The 22,911-nt window shown below is 43.9% G+C and overlaps 1 protein-coding gene across 2 annotated transcripts in view; it reads left to right on the top strand.

Annotated features, from left to right (window-relative positions):
* CDH4 (cadherin 4) overlaps positions 1-22,911 on the top strand; it is a 663,987-nt gene that overhangs the window by 3,177 nt on the left and 637,899 nt on the right. For both annotated transcript variants that reach the window (XM_074969700.1, XM_074969701.1), the window contains exon 2: positions 193-304. In XM_074969700.1, coding sequence (XP_074825801.1) covers positions 193-304 — 112 coding nt within the window. The remainder of the gene's footprint in view (positions 1-192; positions 305-22,911) is intronic.

The raw sequence follows: 22,911 nt of genomic DNA, 5'->3' as shown, positions 1-22,911 counted from the left end.
TTTTCTGTCCAGTTTAATTTTTCTAATATGGCCTGGATCCACTCCTACAGACTCCTTGTCAGGTTCACCGGATCCGTCTTTTACTGCACACTGCTTTGTTGTTCAGGTTCCCCTGCTCCTCAACACCTGAACAAGAATATCCTAACAAACAAAAGTCAAAGTTGTTTGTTTCCCTTTGGTTGTTCTCTGCAGGCACACAATGGGGATCTTACTGTCAGACCCACTTGCAAGCCTGGCTTTTCAGAAGAAGATTACACAGCTTTGGTTTCGCAAAATATCATGGAAGGGCAGAAGTTACTCAAAGGTAAGTGGAATGAAATGATTCCTAGAAGCTGCAGTGAAAATCTTTTATGCTCATTCTTTTTTTTTCCTTGTGGGGGAGAGAAGCTTAGAGATCTGAGAGGCAAAAGGCCAGAATTCTCTGGTTTTGCTGGTGAAATTATCCATCAAATAATGTTTGTAGGAGGATGAAGCATGAAGTGATTTACCTGAGAGTAGTAGTTTTGTGAATTAGATGAATCATTCCATGGCCACATATTGTCTGACTCAAGTGAATTATTGGAATATAGTACATGACGTCATCCATTTCACCTCTGATCTCCCACTCCCCACCCTGTCGCAGGAGCTTTAGATTTGATTTTTACAGAGTATTTTTATGTATGAAATTCAAAGGTCCTTAAATTATCCCTGCTTTGAAATGCATGATAAAGCAGACGTTGTTGTTGGAAATGTGGTAAACAAGCCTACAGACATTCTGTTCACAAATGTGGCATTCATTTTCATTACTGCCCCACTGACAACATGAAAACACAAGCAGGAAGGCATTACCGATTAGCTGTATAGTAATTGCAGGATTATAACCACTTTTGTGATTGTAAACTCTAAGACATCTTCATAATCCAAATGGCAATAGATAATCTTGTGTATTGATCTGTTTCCCTTTCAAGTTAAAAATAATTAAACTTTTATATTTGCATGATACAGGAAATGTATCCTTGTTTTCCTGCTGGCCAATTTTGTAAGACAAAATATGACACCTCTGTACACTGGTAATCTCCAACAGATGCTATATAGGAGTTTTGAAATCACAATGCATTGAAAAGGGCTAAGCAGGACACCGGTGTTCAATGTTGTATATTGTAATATACAATATTGTAAACTTTCTCACAAGTTTATTTTCTCACTTTTTGTGGTCTTTTCCCAGTATGGTGGGAATTATGCCCTCTTCTATCTCCCCTGCAAACCACCCCCGCCCCCGCCCAATAGCTGACACTAGCTCTACCTCTTGGATTCATTAGAGATACAGGATTGCTGTGGTTCTCTTTCTGGCTTCATCATCTGGAACTGAGCATTTTTGCTTCAGTTATATAGCCCTTTTATCTCTCCGTGGTCTGGCAATCAGTTTGTTTTTTCAGCCTAGTTGTCTTAGTTCCAGTGTGCAAGAATTCACCTGGCTGACCCTGGCATCAATTAGCAGATTTTTTGAACTTTATTATTTTTAATTTGAAGGATAACTATACAGAAACGTCACATAGACAAATCCAGGAATACCATAAGGCATAAAGTAATACAGAAATGCTACCAGGTGTTTACATAGTTAAAGTTCTCCCCCCCGCTACTAAAACTGTAGGATTTTGCTGATCAGTCTGTGAGCCGAGCATTTAGATTCTGACCCTTTGGCTATGGGAACTCATTTTGATTTACAGCGTTTTCCAAATATTTCTCTCTCCTTTTCATCTTACTAAATAATAACGTCATTAGTCTGCCACTTTGGAGGAGTATTTATGACAATTTGCTGTTGATAAATTGTGCTGCATATTGTGTAGGTGGACAACAGGGCTGGAGCAGAGGGTCTGTTTAGAAGAGTTCAAAGTTATTGCCAGCTAAGCCAATGGAGTAGCTGTTATTTCATTTCAATAACAGATGTCCTCTTTAAATAATATGAAATTATATTTATACAGTCAGTCTAGTTGAGTTGAATAAAAACATGTATATAATGAACCCTGATTGAGCTCCCACTGCAGTCATGGCAAAACTTTCATTGACATGGAGGAGAATTGGCTCTCAATATGTTGTTTAAATATATATGTAAACATATATACACATCGTATGTGAAATGTGTGCCATGTAACATTGCCAGGTGTTATGTCAGTTGTAGAGCATTTTGTCAACTGTAGGAGAGAGAAAAAAGTGCAAATGTTGTGTTTGCCAACAATGTTGTGTTTGCCAGTTAAAGTGTCTTCTTTACACCTTTGGAATTGTACTCTCCAATACATGCTGCTGTTTATCATAGAGAAAGAAATATAGCTAATTAATTTGTATAATTGGGGAAAAAAATCTGCCACATAAAATTCCACTTTGTGCTTATGTTGTTCTTTATATATATATATACACTCAAGCATGCAAAATTGGTAGTTTTCCAGTTTTCGTTTAATTTTACTTCCTAACACACTGTGTCTGCAACATAAAATGTTTACCTCTTTCCTTCCATCTGGGTGAAGTATTCAACAATAGTTCAGCCCCAAAATGGGTTCATGTTGTTTATATTAACGTGTTTGATGGATTGGCATATGTTTCACACTATCTAGCCAAGCAAAGCTTTTCTGCCAGTTACTACCATCTTGTCAACAGTATTCGGCAATTCCTCTTCAGGCTCAGTGGGACTGTTTGTGTGAGAAAGTCATGTAGGTTTTGGCCTGCCAAGATTTTTGGGGATTCGAGGCGGGGGAGTTTTTTCTTTTCAAGTGACTCTCAAAAGATGAAATGTACCTCTGTGACGACCAACACAAATTCCACTTAGCCCCAGGGGGTAGATTATCAACTGGTGTAGTTTGCAGTTGACTTCCCTGGAGCTCTGACAGTTTACACAAGCTGAGGATTTACCCCAAAGGATCTATGTGGTCCAGTCGGCCTTGTGCTGGACCTCAGGACTGGAATGAATTTCAGCCAACGTTAATAAGATTCAGTGTTAATAAATGAAGCCTATTCCAGGCTGCTTAAAAACAGTGAGATGATAAATACAGCATTTACATGCTAAGCTTTGTAATACATGGCTCACAAATATATATGTTATGAATACACGTATCGAAATAAAAGTGCTCCTAGCATTCTTGGTTTGAATAAAGTTAAAAAGATAATGACTACTTATAATTGAGTTATTCCAATGGAAATAGCTTAGCCTTAATTTAACAATAAAAGCTTTAACATTGTCCTTGTTTTATTATCAGTATGTCATAAGCTATTAACTGCTACTTTGTGGCTCATCTTATTTGCCTGAGTCAGCTCTCTAACTTCCTCAAAACACACAGATTCCAGAAGGAATTATTTGTTACACAGTAATTAACATGTTTATGATAAATGGATGGAAGAAATGTCATGGCATTTTGTTTTATGTCTAAATGAAAAGCATTTGCATTCTAAAAATTTCATGCTAATTAGGCTTTAAATAGCTTTCCCCAATAGGGCTGCATATACTGTATAAGGCACCTCATTGCAAATACCGTAGCTTAATATGGAGTATTAGCTGATGTGGTCTGGAGAGCCAGTGGTTCCCTTAGAAATGCTGCCCCTTCCTCTTTTATTACGAGTTATTTGGATGTAATCGTATATATTTTTCTCTGTTTTTGTTTTCAGGATAATAAACTTACAGTCATGATCACTGATGCATAGTAATGTCTAAAATAGGATGGTTAAAGTATTTTTCCTTAGGCTAAAACTGAACCATCTCAAAGCTGCAGTGTAGCAGAGGACAGTTACTGTGCTGGTATCTTTTTCTCTGCTTTGTTAATAATTAATATTAACTTAAACTGGTGAGAACATCTATCCTGAGGGGTTGGTGGCACCGAGATGTACTGCTACCCTGGAGACTGAGTTCAGGAGCAACCATAGGGGTTTGATCACTGGGTTAGTGGGGTTCAGGTGTATTGGGGCAATGACCTTTTTGTCTCAGAGGGCAGGAGGAGTGGGTAGTGAGTAGGCTGCTGGTAATAGTGGGCTGTGTCATTTAAAGGTGACTTGCAAAAGTATATAAACAAATTGGTCTGGTGCCCTTTTTTTAATGCTTCTTTATAAAGTCTGAAATGTTGAATTGTGCTTCTTCTTTTTTTAAACATCTGGGTTTTTACATTAAAAATTCAGACATTGTCTGCACTCTGAAGACTCTATGATGCCTGGGGAACTAGTGGAATGATATCACAATTCTAGTCTATATAGGTTCTTACACAGCCTGTAGCATCTGAATGCCTCCCAGAAGAGCACTAGGTTTCATGACTAGTGTCTGTCATGTGTGGCTCGCACAAAAGTCGAGAGACTGAAAGCGGAGCAATTGAGAAGGAACAGGATTTTTAGTGAAACTGTTTAAAACTCCCTTTTGTTTGTTGCTGTTCACATCTCATTAACTTCACTGACTTATGTCCTGTCCACACACCACAGTGGCAGTGCTTTACCTATTTTGGTATAGTTAAAGTGGTATAAATCCCCTAGTGTAGACACACTTACATTGGTTTAAAAAAAAAAGTGCTTAGACTATGTCTACACTACAGCCTCTGTCAGCATAATTTATGTTGCTCAGCAGTGTGAATAAACCACCCCTGCGTGAGCTGCATAAGGTACCTCAACATAAGTGCTCGTGTACATAGTGTTATGTCGGCGGGAGAGCTTCTCTCCCCAGACACTGCTTCTGCCACTGACGGAAGTGTTCTTTTTATGTTTTCTCCTGGTGGCGTAGAGCACCTTCACCAGACGCTGCAGCGATGAGGCTGTGCCGCTGCAGTGCTATACATGTAGACATGGCCTTATACTGGTCTTGCTTATATCCATGTGGGAAGAGGGATAAGCTGCAGCACTACAAGACATTTATTCACCAGTCTAACTGGATCCACATTAGGGCTTTGACTGGTATAACTATTTTGATTTTTTTAAAAACCACACCCCTAACTGAATTAATTAAACCAATACAAAATCTGTATGCAGGCCTGGCCTAATTAAAATTTTGGATAAAGTATGTTTTTCTTAAAGGCTCACACTCCTCACATATTCATTTAAGGTGTAAGAGCTCCTAATAAACATCTCTAAGACCCCGCCAAGACGTCTTCTGCAAACCCAGGGAAGATCAGAATCCACATTCCTGATATTTTCAAGGTGTAAAACGAGAGAAAAAACATAACAAACCCTTTATGCAATACTAAAAAGCAAAAATGAGCAAATTCCCAATTGAAAAAAAATGTCCAGGTCACATTTCAGACCAGCTTCTAATGTGCTTGCTCCAAATGCCTGTGTATATGTAAGCGGAGGAATAGTCCCGCTATTGTGGGGAACTTTCCTGGCTTCTGTACTACCCCGGTGAAGTGGGCTAGCGAAAGGATCTGAGTCCTCACTCCCACTTCCTTTACCCAGTGGCCTCCCAGCCCTTGAGGACTCCCCTTCCACTCTCCTGTCTGGCAGAGTCCTCGTAACCCCAACAAGCCTGGGACCAGGATTCCTGGGGGGCTCGACCCCCAACCCTGCTATGGTCACTTAGGACAGGGGCTAGGGTGTCCTGACTCCGGGGTACTCTCTTTGCACTGGGCACTTCTCTGACCCCCTGACCATTACATACAATTTAAAGCACATGCAAGTTATTTAATCAACAATTAATTTTTAAAAAAATAAGGAAAAATGGGAAAGGTTAATGGAAACACATCACCCCACTCTGTGGCAGGGAACATCACAAACAGTGTCTCTGGAACGTCCGGACAGTTCACAGTCTGTTCCTTGTAAGTCCCAGGCCTTCCTCTCAGGCCCTGGCTGTGCTGCAGGGATGCTGTGGGTTGGACACTTGCTCTGGTGGTGGCCACACGCTCTCAGGCTCTAAGCGGTAGGACCCTTCTTCCCAGTGTCGCCCCTGCCCTGCTGGGATTATGATCCAAGCCTGGTCTGCAGAGCCTCTTGGCTGAGGCGTCTCCCTGTGCTGGGCCCGCTGCCCAGGGTCCCCCTCGCTGTCCCCAGCTGCTCACCGCACCCAGCTCCGGACTGCTCCAGCCCCAGCTCCGCCACTCGGTCTCAGCGCTGCTGCTGCTGCTCTGCCTCCAGCTCCCTGGGCTGCTTCTTGGCCCCTCTGCCTCTGGTTGCTGCAGCTCTGCTCCCAGGGCAAGTCTGCTCTCTCTGGGCTGTGCCTCTGGCTTTGGGGCTGCAGCTCTGCTCCCAGGACAGGATCTGTTCTCTCTGGGCTGCTTTTCTGGCCCCTCTGGATCTGGCACAGCTCTGCTCCCCAGTTTAGCTCGGCCCCACTCTGTCTGATCCAGGCAAATCCAGCTCACACACAGGATGGGACCTCCCCGGCCTCCTGACTCTCTGATTAGCCTACCTGCCCTGTCATTCAGGCTGACCTGGAGCATTGGCCTCTCCCCATTGTACCTGGGGGCTGTCAGTCTCAGGGTCCTGATTCCCCATCGACCCTTCCCCCTTTTAGTACTGGGAGCTAGCCAACCAAAACACCGCCACTGAATGTTAGTAAGGGGGCAACAGTCCCCTTACATATATAATAAATGTGGGGAAGAGAAGGTGGGTACTCTAGTACTTATACACACAACAAAATCCTACCAAAACAAAACACTACTAGGACTGGTTGAGAATTTTTTGGCACACAATGCCAGTTTGTCAAAGCCAAAACACTTCTGTGACAATGTAACAAATTTCAGTTAGCCTTTCATCAGGGCAAAACATGTGGGTAGTCTGGGAACTCATGTGCGAAGTGAGTGATCCAGGTTCAAGACCCGGCTCTGCCTGATTTAGGGCAGGGAACATGCATCGTCCACATCCCAGGGGATTCCCCTAATTATCAGGCTTTTGTCTATTCTGGGATGGTGGTCTCATAATCCATTGGTTGGATCACTCACCTGGCGTGTGAGAGATGCAAGGATTTAAAGCTGAGACTCCAACTTCCCAGGTGAGCATTCTAACCACCACCTATTAGCTGTTCTAGGGTTTGTCTCTCTCTCTCTCATTTTTCATAAAAAATGTTGACGAAATTTTTCCCATTGTGGAATGGGGAATAATTTTGAACTCTTGAAAATTTTCTCTGGATGGGAAAACCACTTCTCACCCAGCTGCATAGGGCAGAGTACACACATTTCTCCTCTGCGGGGAGAGGGTATGAGGGAGGAAAAAAAACAGCCTCACACAGCAAATGTTAGTCATGTTTCTAAATGCGCCACTGGAAGGAGCTAAGATACTGTGGTGATAGTATAAGAACCTGAATGGAACAGAACAGTATTCTTGGGGTGAAATATATAGCAACGAGTGTATACCTAAGGATTTACTGGGCATAGGGAGAGGGAGTGTGTGTTTAAATGTCTGGTGGGCCTCATTGCATGAAAAACATTGATGAAGACATTCTTGTCAAAACTCAATCATTTCTGCTCCATTGTCTTAGGGTAGGTCTAAACAGGAGCTAGAGATGGAATTTGGAGCTTGGGTAGACATACCCACATTTGCTCTGACTGATGGTAACAGGAGGGGCTAGCCGCCCCAAATACTATCCTGTCTGTGACCCTAGGAAAGTACTCAGGCAGCAAGCCCTTTCTGCCACTTGCATTGCCGTGGCTATGCTTCTACTTTTGCATGTCTGCTTGAGCTTGAAATTACCCTCCAGCTCCAATGTACTGTAGACAGACTCTTAGAGTTTACAAGGCTTTTATAATTGTATGCTCTGAATGTGAATAGGTGACACACCTATCTTTCCTATTACTCCAAATTTAATTTAGTTCACTGAAGTCCATCCCACTGTCAATCAAATAATGGATTTCAGTCACTTTAGTCGAGTCTGAATTCAATATATATTCATTCCCAGTGCCCATTTGCCTGGTTTAGAAATTAGTGAGCCAGTCAGTCTGGCTGAAATCTAAAGTTGGGTTTGGAATGGATCCCTGCCCCTAAATTTCCAGTTCAACTGGATAAGCCCAGGCCAAAATGGGGGAGTGGGGGAGTACATTCAGGTATCACAGGGCTAGCTTGGAGTCCGGGACATGATCCTTCTGTTTACTTAACAGCGCTGGCTTTTCAGTTCTCAAAGGACAGTTGTCACTGGGTCACAACACTCCCTAACTCTGCTTTAGGATTTTCTGGGTTGGCTGGGGTTGCTGTATTTTTGCCTAAGTCCTTTTGATTAGTTCTTTCTTTAAAAAACAAAACCCCGCACCCAACTCTTTCGTTTGCTATCAGTCGCATGTAGCTGCTGCTGGAGAAATAATAGCGATAAGGATTTCAGCTGTAATATTCCATAGCCCCTGAAATGTTTAACATTTAAAGGACTTTGCTTCATAGTGTGTCCCCAGGCCATAACCTCCTGTTCTGAGGGGCTCAGATTAATTACTTTTTATCGCAGGCAATTTTATGAATCTGCCCATTGATGAAAGGAAACTACAAACATGGCATGCTGGAGGCATTTAAATCAGTGGTTTCTTCCGTGTCTCTTTAGGGGGGAAAAAAGAGAGAGAGACTAATTTGACCCATGCTTTTAAAAAATAGAAACATTTGTTTCGCTGAGGCTTTTAGACTTGTCGTGAATGCTTTGTACTCAAAAAAATAAAACCCTGTGAATGCAGCATCTCCAAAATGACTCCTGGGATTTGAAGTCGTTCATGTGCATTGTGGCCTCCTTGGTGACTTTTGGCTTCTAAAGCTTAGTGGGGAAGAGGGAGTCCTGGCCCGCTGTCAGTCTCTGGAGACGTTCTGCCTGTGATGCTGAAGGCAGGTACAATGCCTTTAGTGCCGCTGAGAGTGTGTCATTGGAGGCAACTTCCACACCACCTTCTGGAAGTGCGGCGTCCAGGCCATCAGTTCATACAGAAGGGTGCACAGCCATCGCCCCATCTTCTGACATGTCGTATTATGTCCCCTTGATGTGTCTGGTAGAATTTCCAGGAAGCAAAGGGAGGGTTACTTGGTCCCCTGTTCAGTACTAGCCACAGTCTGTTCAGTGGGGAATGCCACTACTGTCTGTTCTAACTATTTCTGATACCCCGCTGGTTTACTGTGACCTTACCTTTCTAGTGGACTATGCTGCATGCTCCCCACTTGGAGTGTATTCGAACAGAAAAGAATCCGCGTGTGAGTGGGAATTATTGAAGAAGATCATATGCTGTCCTAATACCTTTTACAAGGTTTTATATTAAAACCCTGAAACCAGGTGAATGCTCAGTGGGCCCCAGGACTCTTCCCTACATGTTGATCAGTCTTCTACCTTTACATTTTGGGAAGGGAACTGTTTGTTCATCCCCTCTTTCTTGGTCTAACTGGTGGGCAGCTTGGCTGGCCTCTTCTCCTCCTGCAATCTTCAAAGCACATCCCAGCAGGTTTGTCCTCTCCTCCTTCCAGCCCAAGGTTTTCCAGGAAAAGGTTCCTCCGCACCTATCCTATCCAGGAAATGCTTCTCTAGCCCCATAGCTGCCTCTTTAAAGGTACTTATCTTCCCCTGGGCCTTGTTGCAAGTCAGAATGCACCACGTTTCTCGGGAATTCAAGGGAAGACCCCAGGCTGGGACCAATACATTGACTCTCTGAACATTTCAGGATGGAGGCTGCTATTGCATTTTATCCATATTGCGCATTATCCTTCAGATCACAGTCCTAATATAAAAATTGTATATCAATTGAATGGGACCAGATTATTTAATAAGAGCCTGCAAATTAAGTCTCTTGTATTGTTAAAAGAATGTTACTTTCCAGAGCAGAGTCTCAAACCTAAGTAAAATCAATTTTGCTCAAATTCCGGGGAAGACACTGAGCTTTATCTGAATGACTTGGCTTTTTCAACAGCAGACTCTGCTTTTCCTCTTTTTCTGTAATTTGACTATTCAAGAATGGCACTGCTTCAAAGTAGCCATCCCGGGCTAGGTGATATTTAGGAGAAGAATGAAATGAAACCGCAAATTCTAGTGAAGAAAATTCTGTTTGCAGCATATATTTTTTTCCTGGTATGATGAGATGGGGCTTGGTTATATCTGGGACAATATTGTTTTCAATATTGGGACAAAATTGGGATTTGATGTTAATCTTTATAATGTTTTTTTGATATCCATGCCACTGACATCAACATCTTCTAGTCTCAGGAAGACATGGTTACCATAAAGCCACATCTATATTAGCAAAGTGACCTGTTGCTGGCCATGGTACTAAGCAGAACTGCTGCTGACAGTGTAGAATCTCTAGAATGCTTTCTGTGTGCAGTTCTGGTCTCCCATGTTTAAGAAGGATGAATTCAAACTGGAACAGGTACAGAGAAGGGCTACTAGGATGATCCGAGGAATGGAAAACCTGTCTTATGAAAGGAGACTCAAGGAGCTTGCCTTGTTTAGCCTAACTAAAAGAAGGTTGAGGGGAGATATGATTGCTCTCTATAAATATATCAGAGGGATAAATACTGGAGAGGGAGAGGAATTATTTAAGCTCAGTACCAATGTGGACACAAGAACAAATGGATATAAACTGGTCATTGGGAAGTTTAGACTTGAAATTAGACAAAGGTTTCTAACCATCAGAGGAGTGAAGTTTTGGAATAGCCTTCCAAGGGAAGCAGTGGGGGCAAAAGACCTATCTGGCTTTAAGATTAAAATAGATAAGTTTATGGAGGAGATGGTATGATAGGATAACATGATTTTGGTAATTAATTGATCTTTAAATATTCATGGTAAATAGGCCCAATGGCCTTGATGGGATGTTGGATGTGGTGGGATCTGAGTTACTACAGAAAGTTCTTTCCTGGGTATCTGGCTGGTGAATCTTGCCCATATGCTCAGGGTTTAGCTGATCGCCATATTTGGGGTCGGGAAGGAATTTTCCTCCAGGGCAGATTGGAAGAGGCCCTGGAGGTTTTTTGCCTTCCTCTGTAGCATGGGTCACTTGCTGGAGCATTCTCTGCTCCTTGAAGTCTTTAAACCACAATTTGAGGACTTCAATAGCTCAGACATAGGTGAGAGGTTTATCGCAGGAGTGGGTGGGTGAGATTCTGTGGCCTGCGTTGTGCAGGAGGTCGGACTAGATGATCATAATGGTCCCTTCTGACCTTAGTATCTATGAAAATAGTGTTTAAAATGTTTAATCTACCCACACTAATGGGTAAACTCTTTCTCCTCCCCCCCCCCACCAGTTCACATGGACCCATTGCTGATTCCTGTTGTCTCCTCCACAGACATCCTGTGTGTCGTTGGGCAAGTTGCTTAGTCTCTTGGTGCCTCAGTTCCCCATCTGCACACTGGAGTTAATAGCACAGCCCTGCCTCAGAGAAGTGTTGTGAAGATAAATGCATTAAAAATCGTGAGGCACTTGAATGCTGTGACAATGGGGGCCATATAAGTACCTTAGATAGATAGTCACCAGTGGGTCAATTTACTAGTGTAGATGGGGCTTAAAAGTCTGATTCAGAAGGAGTATTGATGATGGGGTTTTCTAAGGAAGCCTCAATCATTTTATTTTTTCTATAGACCCAGAATTTAATAATATAGAGGAAGAGGGGTACATAAATTTAGTTTAGTTTATGGATACTGGTAACACATTGAAGTACTATGCTTAGAACTAAGCGTTTACAGGATTGTGTCCAATACATGCTGTGGATAGAATTTGTAAAACTCCAATTTTTCAGTGGCCCGATGAGTTATCCTTTATAAGGACCCCTTACCAATGACTAGAAATGAAGTTCTTTATGGGCCTGATCCTGAACAATTGAAGTCCTCACACTGATTCAGAGGCAGAAGCATCTATCTCTGTGTATTTTTTTGACATGAAACCGTATTTTGGAGTTGCAAAAACTCTGTGGTTAACTTTTTGATTGTATCTAGATACGTCCATGGCCCACATCACCCTTGTATCATGCAATGTCAGTTTTTTCCTGATACAATGAGACATTTTAAATTATTTTTTTGAAATTGGCAGATGGGCTTTGTGTCGATCAAATAGCTTTAAACAGAAATATTGGAACAGCCTGCAAAGATGGATGCTAGCAGGCGAATGGTACTTGTCTAGCTTCTAGCAAGGGTAACTTTTAACGAGGTAATAATTTAAACACAAGGGACCAAAATTCTGCTGTGCATCACCACTAAAGTCCAGGCGTAACTGTGGGCATGATTTGTCTCCTAGAATAAAGGAAACATCAGACTTAAGAGCATGCAGCATAAAGATTTTGTTTTGAACTGAATTGAAAGGAAAACATCTGTTTTTCTCAAAATATTTGTCAGTAATACTGGCTGCTTAATTTCCTTCAGCAGAATCATTCCCAAGTGAATTTCTGTGAAATGCATAAAGTTGTTAGTTGAGTAAAATTACTTTCTGCTGCAGTCTTTAATGTTGTTGTTGCTGATATTTGTCTGAAATAGAACTGCATTCATGGCCTCTTAGTGTTGTTTATTTATGTATTTATTTTAAATTGCAAGTGCACAGAGGGAGAGAGGAGAAACAAATGTTTTGGCATCTGGACCATACAGTCATTAGAAGCTAAGATTTTCAGCTACTACTGCTGCTGTCCCTTCCCAACACATCATATAACTCCAGGACACTGACTCTTTGCATGCCAGCCCTGTCTCTTGCTTATCCTCTGTTCCCATCTGGTGCAAATGCTCAGTTATTTCTGCTTTACCATCACTTGTCTCCTGCTCTACCATCTCCTGTCTGCTCCTATTTGCCACTCTTTGGTAACACCAAGAGCCAATAACAGGGACTAGTTCAATGCTCCATTGGCTATGTTGGGGCTAGCTGCTCTGCTGAGGGTCAGGTACACCACAGCCTGTTAAAATTTCTTCTGTTGTAGCAGTCATTTTATGGAAGGCCCAGTTGAAGGGCTGGAAGTACTCACGTAGGGCCTGAGAGTCCATTTGTGTCACCCATGCAGCAGAAAAATAAAAATATAAATCCTTTCCATTTAAATCAAGAGCCAATCTGGGCGTTACATTGGTATTCAGAAGCATTGCTATCATTAAGGCTTTTGCCGTTTCCTCTATAAACCACAATTTTGTAGCTGTTTATAGATTAGGCATAAAAATGAGTTCCAGCCTAAAACTTTGCTATCCTGAGTTTGTCTAGTAGCAATCACCCCTTTTATTTTTTCTTTGAAATAATTACAAACATAGCAATTAGTCAAAGATAAACAGCCAGGACTACAAAAATTGTCACTTACAAAGCTGTTACACCAGTCAAGCAATTCCTGCTATGTGAAGTCCACAGAAAGACACCACAGACAGGGGCGGCTCTACCAATTTTGCCGCCCCAAGCAGTTGCCGCCAAATTGCCGCTGCCGCCGAATTGCCACCGTGCCCGGCCCAAAAGCTGCGGCGGCAGGAAGAGCAGCGGAGCTGCCGCCAAATTGCCACCGTGGGACACGGACTGCCGCCCCATTCTCCATGCCGCCCCAAGCACCTGCGTGGAAAGCTGGTGCCTGGAGCCGGCCCTGACCACAGAGGCATGTCAAAGAAGCAGATGAAACTGTTTCTTGTCTTAGAGAGTAATGTAATTTGGGATTCTTGGCATGCAGAGCAAAACCACCAAGAAATATAGTAGCAAGTGCTTTAATTAAATACAAAATCAGGGTTTAGCAATTCTGTGTTTGTATAAATGTGAAAACCCAAACACTTGACTAAGCGGTTGCACTTGAATAAGTCCAAATCAGTACTGATTTAAGGCGTAAAATGTAACAAGCTATTTATCCAGGATCAACTTATTCAGAAATTAAATAAATAAAGTAGCTGTGATATAAATCAACCCTAAGTGCTTGCTCCTACATACACTTGCTGCTGTGGCCAGTCCTACTGTGAGAAGTTCCTTTGACTTCAGAGAGACGATTCATGTGCCGAATCAGGCTCTTAGTATGACAGCAAGTTGTCACCATCTGGTGGCTCTTCTTTGCCTTGTGGAATGCTGGGCTGGTTTGGATAATGCTGCCAAACATGCCACCACATAGTGGCCCATCCCACGGTGGACAGGCTGAAATGTTCAGGTGGTGTTTGTCTTGTGCTCCGGTGCTACGTGGTATGGGATGGGAGCTGCTCCTCGTTAACTGAGCTTTGGCTTGTTCAACAGCTTGGATCAAGACCACTTTCCTCTTTATTGTTGCCCTCGCGTATTCCTATCCGCCTCCCTCTTAACAGGAAACCTCCATCAACTAGTTCTCTAGCTTCCTGCATAAACACATTTGCCAGTTCCAGACACCTTCCTTATTGCATCACACCCCTGTCCCCAGACACACAGGTAGGACTAATTCCCCACCTGCTTATTTGGCATGACAGAGAAGTTTGGTAATGGGGGAATGGGGAATTTTTCACAATGAATATTGGGCCGTATATGTCATGGTGGGAGGGGAGGTGTCTGATCATAGTGGGCAATTTGAGAGATTCTCCCTATCTTCCCCTAGATGCCACTAAATCCAAATTTGTGTGGTCTAAGGCTGCCTCCCCTAATGACCACTGCTTGTCCCAGAGTATGCCAGATTTGAATTGAGCAGAGACTGGCTTTCAGGATTTCTGGGCTCTGCCACAGATTCTTCAGTGGGAAGTTGGAGCCATATGTCTAGTCTGGGAAAGGTATAAAAATGTTTGTTTATCTGACTGAGGGGAGGTGGGGGGGAATGATTTGGTTTGGGGATAGCTGTTTATCAAGTTAATTCAGCTCCCCCATCTCTGAGTAGTTATCCCATTTCTAGTAAATTGTCCTGTTAAGTAGGAAATTAATGAGAATGTGTGTTACCATACATCTATAAATCCCCTGCACAATTATGGGTGAACAGATCACTCTCTGCACTTCCATTTAGGAGCCACCAAACAATTCTGAGCTAACTTAAAAAATGCAAGCAGGAGTGTATGAAGAAGCTGATATTAAAATAATGAACCCAAATCTGAGCTATTTGTGCAGGGAAAACATCAGCTGACTCCAAGTCAGAGAGCCCACCATCAGGCCAAACATTAGGTGTTAGATCTAAACTGTGAAATCAGGAAATTCAGAGTTCAAGAAAAAATTCCATCCAAAGCATGCCCTTTTTTACCGCCTCTGAGAAGCCACAGTAATTGCTGTGTGGCTTTTTTTTTTTTTTTTAAAAGCCTGCATTCTTGGGACCCATCAATATCTCGGCGTTGCTGGGTTGGTAAAGACTGGGGTTTAATGCTCCGTTTGCTGAATTTTATGTTTGGTCAATTTCAACTAGACCATGTTGCTTTTAACGTGCGTTAGTATTTATCTGTACCAACTCATAGTACCTTGGTGCACCAACTTATGCCTGGATTTAGGTAGACTTAAGGTAAGCTTTTGAGAGAGAAAAATTGTAGAAAGTGGGAAATGCAACCTCACTTAGATAAGAACAGTGCAGATCCTTAACTAGAACGTGTGCTAGGGCTGTGTATATGGGCTCCACATGAACTGAAATAAATCCAAATGTCAAGTTGCATTTGTCTTTGCTTTTCATGGCTTTCATAGGACCACAGTGACACAAAATGGGATCTTCTCATTGAAATTTTACCATCTAGAAACACACATCCATGAGAGGGCCCAGATTGTCATTTCAGCTGCATGAATTGCACTCTCAGCCTTTAAAATGCCTGTTGAAAACCTAAAAACAGATACAAATATTTGCAATGTAAGTACACCCTCCTAATGTGCACATTACTTTATTCATGAAGACATACATAAAACACTTAACTGTGAGGGTAATATTGTGAGCATTTTTCTATTAATAAAGAATCAATGTACTTGCAGTTTCATCATATTGAGATTGTAAATGAATAGAGAATACACACTAGGATGGTGTTGTACTGCTGGTACAAATGTATACGATCCCTGGGAGCATCTGTTTTATGATACAGTTGGTGTCTTAAGTGGAGCTCAGGTGAGAAGAGTGGAACAAAGCGAAGCTTTTCCTTTCTGTCCAAACTGCAAATGAGACATTCGAGTGGCAGTGTATGTGGCATTTTGTATTACAAAGAATGGCATAAAACAATTCCACTGACATGAAGGCGTGCAGGCAACATTTGTTCTCACCCGACGATCCCCTTCAGTCAAAGGGGAACAACAGAATTAAGTTGTGCCTTCTAGATGTGGCCCCTTAGTGGGGTGCAACACCACGGCTGGAATTCTGGGAGCCGTTGTGCCCCCTAACTCTAGCTGCCAGGTGTGCAGAGGAAGCCATCCTACTGCTATCTGGACAATATATTTTCACAGCACCTAGCACGAGGGGGCCCCAGCCTGGTTAGCCTCTAGGCGCTATTGCAATTGTAACCCCTTGGGGTTTAGAGAGCATGGCCCCTTTAAATCTTTTTCCTAAGGGGGGAGGGGGAGCAGTAAAAAAAAAAAAAGAGGAAAACTCCAGGTGGGGCTCGAGAGAGGGAGAAGGGCTGCAGCAAGGAGGCTCTCGCAAAGTGAAGCATCAAAAAACATGCCTGAAGCCTGGGAAGGACAGAGTGGCTGACCGGGAACACCCCAGGACAGGAGCCAGAAGGAGCACTTTGCCAGGGGGAAACGGCCCCAAAAACCCAGGCCAGAGCTAAACCCAGTATCACGGCTGCCCAGAGCTGCATGGGGTTGTAAGTACTGGGGCTTGTGACTCTGCATTGGGAATAAGGAGGGAGGCTGCTAGCTAGTTAAGTGGGGAGGTAGGTGGTTGCTCTGTGTGGCTTTGCAGAGAGCGGCAGAAGAGGGCACTGGAGGGGTTTGTTGGGGAAAGTTTACTGGCGCCGAAGACGACCAGAAGCACCCAAAATTCACAACTGAATTGAAACTTTGTTCAGGCCTCCCAAACTCTGTGTGCAGACACATTGCTCAGTGTCTGCCCTTTCAAACTGTGCTACCACTGGGCCTGTGGGGCCTTGGTTTGAATGCAACCCTGTTTTACTGCTCTCCCTATATTTCCCCTTGTTGTTTTTCTCCTCTCACCCCTCTGTAAATAAATATTTCCCTTTTCGTATATCCATTGTACTTTTCCGGTGGGGTTTTGAAACAGGTGCCCCTGGGGTGAAAGGGATTTTTCCTGCTGCGTTCCTGCGCGCAACTTCTCTTGACCCAGAGCTGCCTGCAGAGCAGACTCCATCTTGACCACGAGGGTGCTAAAGTTACACAGTATCTGTTAAATAGTAGTAATATTTCTAAAAGAGGTGCAACTCTTAGCTGATTCCGAGGGCTATGGTAGCTGTGGTCGTGCCTGCTCCACACCTTATTTTCCCATGCAAGGAGCAGTCCATGCACTTAGGGGTGATGGGAGACTGGAATTGTGTGCTTGGGGGAGGAAGTGTGCATAAGGAAGGCTGCTTTGAGCCTTTGCTCACCATACAGGGGCATACTGAGGATTAGAGCTGAAATAATCCTGTACAAATATATGGAGATAATTAGCTAATCACAGGGCCCAGCCTGTTCCCTGGGATTGGGCTTTGGCTGAGCCAGCAGGGGAAGACGCCTCTCTCTGTGTCCTTATTGGGCCTAGGGAAGGGCTGCCCCTTGCTCTCCGTTCTCTTCCCCCTCTGTCTTAGGCTGCATGTTGAGCTTTCTCTCTTTTTGATGGGAATGGAAGAGCAGTCCCACTCTGTGTCCTGATTGGCGAGTTTGGATGCTGCAGGGATCCACTGATTGTTTCTCTGGCCCTATCAGAGCATAAGAACAGCTGTTCTGGCATCAGGCACCATTCTGACCAGTTCCAATCACCTCCTATCAACCTTCGCCTCTGATGGGTGTGGTTTCTGGATGGTTGTCCAGGCTGTCCTACCTCACTGCCTAGTTTCTTTAAGTGCTCTGGTTTAGCGGAGTGCCAGTTTGGCATTGGGAAGGCCTTTTCCCAGTCTGGGTTTTTCACTTTCCCCAAATCAGAATCAAAGCCTAATCAGGGGGAGGATATTTGGATTGAAGGATCCATTATTGATCTCAACATCCACTGACAGCCATGAGGTTAAATCAAAGCCAGGTCCCATTGTAGCGTGCGGGCTGGGAGCGTGCACACCTCTATATACGAATAGTGGGAGGTAGCCTTTGGAGGAATGAAGGGCACAGCAATGAGAAATGGGTGGCTGAGGACTTTGACGTTTGCCAATAATATAGAATATTGAGCCTCAGAGAAACATATATGTAATGTAGTGTCTTGATGCCAAGGTGTTTGCTGTGCACAGGACCAGTTAGCTGCTGCGTTGCTTGTTCTCAGCATAATGTCATATTCTGTAAGCTGAATAACGTTCCAGCCCATGTTTCACCATTACGCTGATTTGTGCCCATATCTTGTTCACCTGTTGTGAGTGCGTTCTAGAGACTGGTTGTTGTTGTTTTTTTAGCAGAAGCTCACTGCTCTGTTTGTTAGAGGGAAAAATTCCCCCTGCCGATGAGATCTAGAGCCGCTCATTTGAGGAGAAAAGAGTAGGGAGAGTGGTTTTCCAGATGGAAAATTATTTATAGAATTTTCCCTCTCCCATTAAAAGGACTCTCCTAGGGGAATGAGAGAAGGCAACATTTCAGGTCCTGAAAGTATTACTACTTGTCTTTCAAGAGCCTAATTTTTGCTGGCTGGTTGCTTCGCTCCTCTGAAAACAGAAGGTTTATACAATTACATGTAAAAGGCAACTGTTACGCTTGTCTCCAGAAGGCGTAATGTTTTGTTCCTACATTACAGGGGTGAATTATTCTTTTATTTCTCCTACCATGGGACTCTAAACATTTTTCTTTTTTGGTTGACTCCACGTCCCTTTTGGCATGTGACCCTCCCAGAAGAATAGAGGAATGTGGGTAAATGACATAAAAAGAATATCTCATTTTTGTTTGAGTTTGGGTTTTGTTTTGTTTTTTGTTTGAGGCTGAAGGAAGATGTAGTGAAGAGTTGCTAATATAATGATGAGTGTAAAGATCAGGGTTGGGTTGAATGTAGTGATGAAATCCTTCCTTGAAAGAAGGTTGCCACTGAAAATTGTCAGAATGCACCAAAACATTTCTTGATGGAACAGCCAGACTACAGCAAGAGACTAAACCGGAGAGCTTTTAGTGTTTATCTCAGTAAAGTGAATTGTGGGACTTTCCAAATGACTCGTTCAAATGAGTTGTAAAAAAGCTACATAACAGACTGATGCTATATACCATGAAAGATAGCACATTCCCTCCTCAGTAACCGCCTAAATAGTTTAGTGTTTTGGGTAGGGACCTCAGTAGGGGTTCAGAGGTCGTGGACTGCATCCTAACTCTCTTGTGGCTGCTTCTCCACTATTCTACACTGGAATAGAGGTCACTATCTTTGTGAATCCACAAGGGGGGTGGAAATTTCCATATAGACAGATAGATGCAGAGCCCTTTCCTTAGACCCATCCCAAGCAGATTCCTCCTGACTGGTTTAGGTGTGGTCTGGCACAGAGGGCCCCTGCCAGGCTATCAGCTTGCAAAATACAAACACCAGCCTCTGAATGAGGCTAGCTCAGGCTTGAATCTTCTTCCGTTTTGGAAGCTATGCACTTGACAAACCAAGGAAAACCACGTGAAAGTGATTCATAGGTGGTGCTCATGGCTCTGACTCAGTACTGAACCAGCATTCTAATATAGAGGGAGGGGTCAGTGTTCTGTGAGAAATGCTGCCTTTGTGGTGAGACATATAACAGGGGTCCTGATCACATATGGTCATTTAAGAGCCCATGACAATTTTACAGCCGCATGGATATTAACGCCAATGTCCCGGCAGAACCCCATGGCAGATAATGGCATTTTATCTCTCTGAATTGTCCCTCCATTTTCAATAGGATGTGGTATTCTTTTCAATTCCTGCCCTAAACTCCTACACAATGCTGCTGTGTGCTGTTAAAAAGCTGCCATGTTCCAGCCCAGAGTAGAGCACTGGTGGCGGTGCTCGCTTCATCTTTGTGACGGGGTAGCAAGTTCCATTACTCCAAGTTCTTCTCCCAGTACATCTGAATGTTTTATGACTTAGAGTAGTCATTCACTGTTAGGGTTGCCAACTTTCTACTGTCACAAAACCGAACACTCTTGCCCTGCCCCCTGCCTTGCCCTTCCTCTGAGGCCCCGCCCATGTCCCGCCCCTCCTCCGAGGCCCTGCCCCTGCTCACTCTATCCTCCCCCCGTCACTTGCTCTCCTCACCCTCACTCACTTGCTTATTTTCACAGGGCTGGCTCAGGGGGCTGGGGTGCGGGAGGAAGTGAGGGCTCCAGCTGGGGGTGCAGGCTCTTGGGTAGGGTCAGGGATGAGGGGTTTGGGGTGAAGGACTGGGCTTCGGGCTGGGGGATGGAGCTGAGGTTTGGAGTACGGGAGGGGGCTCCGGGCTGAGGCAGGGGGTTGGGGTGTGAGAGGATGTACAGGCTCTGGGCTGGAGGTGCGGGTTCCAGGGTGGTGCCAGAAATGAGGATTTCATGGTGCGGGAGGGGGCTCCGGGCTGGGGCAGGGGGTTGTGGAGCATGGAGGGGTGTAGGCTCCAGCTAGGGGTGAGGGCTCTGATGTGGGGCCCGGGATGAGGGGTTTGGGGTGCAGGAGAGTGCTCTGGGCTGGGACTGAGGGGTTCGGAGGGTGGGAAGGGAATCAGGGCTGGGGCAAGGAGTTGGGGCATGGGGCAGGAGAGTGAGGGCTCCAGGTGGAGGAGTGGGGAACCTTTTTTCTGTCATGGGCCATTGACCCACAGAAAATAATCAATCGCGGGCCACTCACCCGCTTTGTGGGGAGGGGCGCGGAGGCTCGGGGCTTTCCCCTGCAGCAGGGCGAGCTGGCGTTTGTAGCTCCAGCCCCATGAGCGGGAGGGGGGCACCGAGACTCAGGGTTTCCCCATCGCAATGGGTGAGCCAGCACTCGCAGCTCCTGTCTTGCGGGGGATGGAAGGGGGCACCACGGGCTGGATGAAATTAACCACGGGGCTGGATCTGGCTCACGGGCCCTTGGTTCCCCACCCCTGTCCTAGGTGTAGGAGCCGGAGAGGGGACATGCGGGCTGCTTCCCGGGAGCTGCGTGGAGCGGAGGCTAGCAGGGAGCCTGTCAGCCCCGCTGCACGGCGGTGGTGCCAACCGGACAGTCCACGGCCCGGTCAGCAGTGCTGACCGGAGCCACCAGGATCCCTTTTCAACTGGGTGTTCCAGTCCAAAACCGGACACCTGGTCACCCTATTCACTGTAGCTTGAGTGGTGCCCCTTCCCAGTCCAGCTCTGTCTTCTAAGAGGAAGAATTTAGCACTTCGCATGTTTGTCTTTTGTTGAAAAAAAGACATGCAGCAATGAATGCCATGAAACTGTGTGCATCTGGAAACTACTGAATCTGTGCTCTGTTATTTATTTCTAGTAGCCTCCAAGATATGATAGTTGTAGTACAAATGTTCTTGCCTTGTAAAAAGAGTGTACAGTCTAAGCGTAGAGAAGCTTTATGAAACAATACAAACACTTGTTTATTGAAAAATTGGCCCTCTCAAGGGTGCATCCAAAAAACCTAGGTCACATGCTCAAAAAACCTAATACCTTGTAAATGTCAATTTAATGCAACCCCAGCTAATAAAAATACCTCCGGAGGCATAAAATTTAGTGCCCCTAAAATTATAGAAGCCTTTGAAGACAATTTAAAGATTAATACATTGGAAAGAGGGGACTTAAATGCTCATGTTACCTGTTTGTTGTTGGATACCAACAGTGGATGGAATGAGCCTACACATTTGAGTGACAAGGCAATTTGGCTTAAATTCTTTTTTGGGTATAATTTTTAATCAGTTATTTTAAGTGCTTATGAAATGTGTCAGACTTACAGCACTAATAAATTAATCGCCCTATTTATCAGGGAGGTGATCCAAAACACGTTGAAGCGAACGGAAAGACTCCCATTGACTTCAGTGGGCTTTGGATTAAGCCGTTATGCAACAGGAGCAGCATGAACAATGGCTGTGCAATATTTCTTGCTGTGCCCTGCCAATGATCCCTTTTAGCCTCAGGCTGTAGTTGTATTGACCATTTAAAAGTTTTGTGCATATTAATCCTTTTTTTTAACCTGTTTCTTCTCTCACATGTACATGCATGGTTCTCACTGAGGTCAATAGGAGACGCATGTATGTTTCTGGGGGCCGAATTGGGCACTTGTTTCTTAACCACTCTGCTGAGAACTTCAAAAAGGCATGCCAATATTAGTGGCAGTCTTTGAGATATGGGCAATCAGTAATGGGGCTGTAACCATCAACACATGTCACAGAGCTCACTGAAGACTCATCTGTTGGTAATCAGACTTTTCCCTGTTTGGCTTGACACATGACAAATAGTTGTAGTTCAAATTCCCCCTTTTTTTTTTTTTTTTTTTTGCCCAATGGCAATCCCATTTTTTGGCAATTCTATGGAAGCACTAGCTATTGCAGTTAAGAAAAAAAATATCAAGCAACCTGTGACCTTTGTGTTGGCCCCAAGTATGACTCATTACTATGGATAGCATGTATGCTGATGATTTTTCATTATATACAACCAGATTGGATGAAAAAATTCATTAAGAACATTTTTCAAGAGAGATTTTTTTTCCTCTCTGTTGAAGGAGGGAGGCATTTATTGCAAAAACTGAAAGTTCATAGTAAAACTTGTTCTGACAGGCTTAACTTGCCCAAGAATAACGGGTGTTCCTCTTGCATCTTTGATATGATCATGTGTGCATTGGAACCTGTTGTTAATGTGGTTCAAATATATTTTAAAGAGCTTCCTTTTATGCATCCTTTTCTCATAATCTTCAAAATTATCTCATCCAACAGACTGTCAAAATTACAAATGGCTCATTTCCCTTCCCTTTGCACTCCAAAACTCATCCAAGATCCCTCCCAAACCTTGGTTTCCTGAAACATCCCAATGCTAGATCGCTCTATTAATTTAAAACAAAAATAAAAATATGAAATTATAAGGCCAGATTCTCAGGTGATATAAATCAGTGTAGTTCCTGATGTCAGTGGAATTAAGTCACTTTACACGCGCTGAAAATTTGGACCATAATATT

This window comes from Natator depressus, chromosome 13 (genome assembly GCF_965152275.1).
Source record: "Natator depressus isolate rNatDep1 chromosome 13, rNatDep2.hap1, whole genome shotgun sequence".
Taxonomy (NCBI): domain Eukaryota; kingdom Metazoa; phylum Chordata; order Testudines; family Cheloniidae; genus Natator; species Natator depressus.
Note: the sequence above shows the minus strand (reverse complement) of the source record. Positions and strands in the feature narration are given on the sequence as shown.